Genomic DNA, 5,467 nt, shown 5'->3' with positions numbered 1-5,467 from the left:
CTTCTTTTCACTGTAGACAAGCCATGATGTGCTTCTCTGTTCTCCATTTTTCATTTGGATGAAATAATAGCTGCATGAATCATGACAGCAGACAAGATAGAGGAGAGCAGGAGGCGGGGTTACCAATCTACTTGCTCTGGAGAGCAGAGTTCGCTGCTTTTAGATGTTGTCTCCAAAGTCTCCAGTAGCAGAAAAAAGTTGCTAGATTTGGTGTTTGGCACTTTTATTAAATAAAAGTACTAGAGGGGTCTGAAAAGACGAGGCCTGAGACACACTTAATATTATAAATGTTCTGATGGCATTTTCTTAAAAGGATTTTTATCAAAAACATAATTAATGTGCAAAAATAAGCAATAGTTGTATTAACCATACATGTAAACAGTTTTATGGGGCCCCCAGGAACTTGGGGCCCTAGGCAACTGCCTAGTAGTGCCTAATGGTAAATCCCCCCTGCTTACATATAAAGTGTCTTATGTACAGTAAAGTGCTGTTTCTGGTTTGTTAAACAGATAAATAGTCTAAGTTATTGCAGTTTTATTACACCAGGTTTGTTAGGTTTCTGTTTTCTGTCATGTTTTTCTTTTCAGTATCCAGTCACGCTTTTCTCCTTGTTTCCAAGTTTTTATGGTTTAATTCTTAGTTTATTGTGTTCTTTGGTTTTTTTCTCAGTTGCTGTCCTAGTCTTGGTTCTGTTTTCTTTTTAGTGTTCAGTTTTGCTTTGCTCCTTGGTTTCTAGTGTTAGTGGTTTAATTATTATTTTGTTGTGTTTCCAGGTTTTTCATTTGTTGTCCTCTGCTGCCCCCTTGTGTTCTCCCTTTTCCTTAGCTTCTTTTTTCTCTGTCCTCACCTGTTCCCAATCTTCTCATTAGCCCTCTCAGTCTCCTTTAAAAGCCCTCTCTCTTCAGTTCTTCTTTGCTGGGTCCTTGTCTAACCTCTTCAGTCTCCCTCCACTCCGTCTCTCTGAGCCTTCCTCCTTGTGTTGTGATTCCCCTGACGTCTCCATGGTTTCTGGTTCATTTTTACTTATTTTTCATGTTTTGAATTTTGGTATTTTTTGACTCCTGGTTTCTTGTTTTTTTTGTTGACTTTTTTTGGATTCTGGGTTCTTGGTTGCCTGTTCGTTCGGACTTTGTTTTTTAGTTACTCATCATTAAATCTACTTACAATTCACCTCTGCCTTCCTGCCTCTGCTTTGGGTCAACGATCCACAAACAAATCCTGACAAGGTTATAGTGCAGAGGCATTGTGAAGTCTGATGGCAGCAGGGATGAATGACCTGTGGTTGCGCTCCTTTACACATTCTAAGCATTTATTTATTTATTTACAATGGAGACAATTCAAAGGGTCTAAATTCTGTCAAACTGAATCTTGTGGGAAACAAACACAGAATATTTGACCCAGATTGTAATTCTAGCAAAAACTCAGAAGAACTTTTTGAATTTAAGGAACAATTTTATGAAAATATATTTGAAAACAATCCTCCTTTCTCTCAATATTCTGTCTTTTATCAACTGAAAATAATTCAGGCTTCACTGACCATAAACAGAAGGGGGTTTGGTCTGATTTTATCTGAGGAGCCAAATAAAAGGTCATGTTTCTTTTTATAACCACATGTTTACATATCTGATAACAATCATTTTGACATTCAAATGTCCTCAGGATCTGATCCCTAACAGTCATTAATTCTTCATTTCTTCCTTACATCATAGAGAAGCTGTGTTTGACTGGTTCGGTTCTGATGCAGTGCGCATTTTGTCCGCCAGGTGGAGATGCGGCAGGCTTTCCAGGAGGCAGGCTGCGTCTTCTGTGTCATCGCCCCCTACGACCCGTCTGAGGCCCTCAGCAGCCACCCACCGCTGCCCAGTGAGGCCCCCCGGGGCCAAACCCCGGCCACCGATAGGAAGTGACGCTGTGATTGGTGTGAAAAGGACTCAGCAGATCCAGATCCGCTGAGTCCTGCTGAATGAGGAACATCAGTTAGAGGACATTCTTTAAACTGGACCGGATCAAATTATTGTGAAAAATGTAAAATGAATCATTATTTTGTATAGGCGGTATTTCTTCCCAGATGTTTGTTTAATTTTATATCCAAATAAAGCCGATTTCAGCAGCTTTTTCCTTCGGTTCTCGGTGCGGCTCTGTGGGTCCGCTCCTTTTAAAGGCTCGCCTGTCGTTTCCTCTCCTCCTGTGGGCGGAGAAGCAGCCGCTCTCCGCTCCCTCACTGCTCCGCGCTGCTGCTCGGCTCCTGCGGACCCTCCCGGGGGGCTCATGGACTAACCGGGGCTCTGACCCGCCCGCTCTAACGGACTCTGTGTCGGACCGGACCATGGCGGCCAAGGAGGACCTGTACAGCAAGATTCTCCCCCGGAGGCTCCGGCAAAGCCGGCGGGGTTCGGTGAAATCCAGCTCCAACCTGGACGTGCTGTTATCCATGGGCTTCTCCAGGCACAGAGCGTGAGTATCCGGGCCCGAACGAGCCCTGCCGGTGTGGATGTGGGTCAGAAGCGGGGGTCTGGTTCCCGTTACCCGGTCCGCTGCTTCTCCTTTAGGAGGGCAGAATGAGGCGGAACCGTTAGATTAGTTATTAGGAGGCGATCTGAGTTCAACATATTCATCTTTTTTCTCTCTCCCGGTTCAGCTGGTAGTTCCTGTCATAGTTTGGTCAGGAGACATGATGGAGTCATGGGCCCTGCAGGGACGGGGCCCCTGGGGCCCAATCTAGAAACCAATCATTTCAAACATCTGACCCTCATTAGAGGATCAACATCAACAGGAGCTGTTTTTATACCTAAACCCTCTTAAAGTAAAGGATTTAGTTCAGCCTGGGGGGCCACGCTGCCTCCAATCACCATCAAATCTTTACTTTATTTAAAGCTAAACTTCTCACCAATAAATTATGAAGACTGATCTCCTGCTCTGTAAGCATCATGGATCTGATGTTCCCTTCTATTGATCTAGTTTTAATTGCTGCTGAAGGGTTTGGGTATCTTAAGGTCTCCTCAAACTTTACTTTCCTCTGTAAAACACTTAGACTTTATTGTCATTTTTTTTTACACACCATATATACTAAAAGAAATGTCGTACAGTACAGCTCTCAAGACATTTTCACTTTCTCAAAAATGGAAGAAAAAAAAACCTCCCTGGTAGATGTTCTCCTGTCGGTTCCTTCCCAGTGGGACCAACCGGCCCCTCCTGGGTGAATGATTCCGATCTAAAGGACAAACTGAAGATGGAGGTTGTGTCAAAGGTTAATCGACGTTGGTTTTAGGAGTCTGGTTTATGATTGTCGCCCTGCAGGATTCAGCTTCACCTTAACCCTAACCTACAGGTATAGGTTCAGTTTATTAACGTCTGTAGTTCTGCTTTAACCGACCCAAATCTAGATGACCTAGAAATGTAGACAGAGAAGAAAGCAGCGGGAGGTTAAAGTGACATTTTCTCTTAAAAAGTCCGATATGTCTCATGAAAAAAAAATTAACTTCACAGCTCGTTTTCTTCCACACACATTTCTATATTTTATCAACTAACTTTTGATATACTTGAACCCCAGTGGGCCTCAGCAGATGGCCGCTCACACTGAGCCTGGTTCTGCTGGAGGTTTCTTCCTGTTAAAAGGGAGTTATTCCTTTCCACTGTCGCTACAAGCATGCTTAGTGTGAGGGATTGCTGAAGAGTCAATGAGTCGATGCAATCAACTGGTTTTCCTTAGAAAACTTTGAATCAATCAGACTGGATGATCTGGTGAACTGGAAAGTGCCTTGAGATGACATGATGTGAATTGGAGCTAAGAAATAAACAAAATTTTATTAACACATTTTTTAGCTCATATTATTGATCTCTCCTGACACTAATCGGACAGGAAGTAGGCCTACATGTAGAGTGAAAGGGTCAGGTGTCAGGACAACCAGCGGAGGTCTAATTTCTGATCTGATTAAGCTGGAGCAAAGTTCAGTTAGACTAGAGGGATTTTTCTGATCATCCGGTCCGTCTTTTTGTTCAAAGATATGAACGAGTAGAAAGACGGGAATAAATATCCTGGAGCTTATGAGATTTCTCTAACATGCTGGTGAAGATTCTCAGTCATCCAGGTCATAGTCATTCCAAAAAAAGTAAAAAAAAAAATGTGTTTCCAAGTTTGAAGATGTTTTGCTTCCCATCCAGGAAGATTTTTTAATTCAAAATGTCAGAAATAGGGTTGCTTTATAAAGTAGCGCAACTAAGCCTTGTTTTTGCTTTTTGCATGTTTTCTAAGTCAAAACAAGGCAATTCTGCTGCTAATTCTGACATTTGAATTGAAAAATCTTCCTGGATGGGAAGAGAAACGTCTTAAAACTTGGAAACAAAGTGTCTTTTTTTTAAACTCTTTTAGAGTTTCTCCATAATGGCTAAAAAGACGAGTCAGAAACTAGTGCTGAGTGGAACTACTGGCTGATGTTCTGCTGTGTTTCCTGCATGTCTTTTACCGTGAACCAGAATTTTTCTGTCTTTAACAGAAACCTCCTGGTCTGACTGCAATCTCCCAAAGCAGAGAAACAGTTTCTGGGTTTAATGAAACATCCTCAGCTTTTCAGTCAGAATCTCAAATGGTTTGTTTGCACATCGCTGCAAAAACACGGCGGTGGCAGCATTAAGCTGTGGGGGTTATTTCTTTGTGTGAAAATGTAAATCATGCTGAGATAAATTCATACAGATGAAATGTGGAGACGTTGATGAAACTAAAGAAGCAGGAGGTCATTTATTTCTCTGGTTTTTAGGAGATTTTGAAATGAGTTCTGGAAGCGAGCATCGAGGCGTCCGCCTCGCCGAGCTGCTGCCTTCCAGGGGAAACGTCAGGTCAAGGTTTCTCAGCAGACATGACTGGTTAATAGAGAGCGACTTCATGCCATGCTGAGCTCACATGATATTCGTCATGGAAAAACAGCTTCTTAAAGCAGATTAAAGGCCGTTTTGAATATTCGAATGTATTACTGTAACGTCTGTAGCTCAACGCATCAGGGCTTAAGTCATTCTCTGTCTGATGGATGAGAGAAAACGAGGCAGTCTGGTCTTTGGGACGCCATTTTCACCGTCCCCTATAGAGCAGCAGAAGTTCTGTTTTCAGTGGTTTGTTCCAGTTTGTCACCTCAGCACGAGGCAACGCAGCCCACGCATTTCCACATGTAAACTGGCTCTGAAAGCTCGACTAAAATATCAGATCTACACAAAAACACAGACGGCGGCTAAAGATGACTTTAAAGAGCCGCATTAATGTTCTGATTCAGAGAAGTTGGGCCTGAGAGAGGATGGTTCTGGTTCTAGGATGTTCTAATCTTAGAATTACCTGGAAAGTCAGATTTAAAGGAAAAGTCCGGTTATATTCAGAATACAAACCTCTAAAAGTAATTTAAATATGAAATTATTATATCATGTTCAATAAATTATGTTTTTAATTAATAGTAATTTTCATTTAAATGTGCTTTACTGGAGC

General features: G+C 42.1%; 2 protein-coding genes across 2 annotated transcripts in view; both read left to right on the top strand.

Annotated features, from left to right (window-relative positions):
- The window catches only part of LOC107096218 (glucuronokinase 1-like), an 86,616-nt gene that overhangs the window by 19,182 nt on the left and 61,967 nt on the right, over positions 1 to 5,467 (top strand). Inside the window, 1 exon segment of the mRNA XM_015392788.1 lies at positions 1,764 to 2,454. Within this exon segment, the coding sequence (XP_015248274.1) occupies positions 1,764 to 1,907 (144 nt within the window). The 3' untranslated portion in view covers positions 1,908 to 2,454.
- LOC107096217 (ubiquitin-associated and SH3 domain-containing protein B-like) overlaps positions 2,327 to 5,467 on the top strand; it is a 70,987-nt gene continuing 67,846 nt past the window's right edge. The window contains exon 1 of the mRNA XM_015392787.1: positions 2,327 to 2,454. Coding sequence (XP_015248273.1) covers positions 2,327 to 2,454 — 128 coding nt within the window. The remainder of the gene's footprint in view (positions 2,455 to 5,467) is intronic.

Source organism: Cyprinodon variegatus, unplaced genomic scaffold (genome assembly GCF_000732505.1).
Source record: "Cyprinodon variegatus isolate N-32 unplaced genomic scaffold, C_variegatus-1.0 Scaffold606, whole genome shotgun sequence".
In the NCBI taxonomy this organism is placed as follows: Eukaryota; Metazoa; Chordata; class Actinopteri; order Cyprinodontiformes; family Cyprinodontidae; genus Cyprinodon; species Cyprinodon variegatus.
Note: the sequence above shows the minus strand (reverse complement) of the source record. Positions and strands in the feature narration are given on the sequence as shown.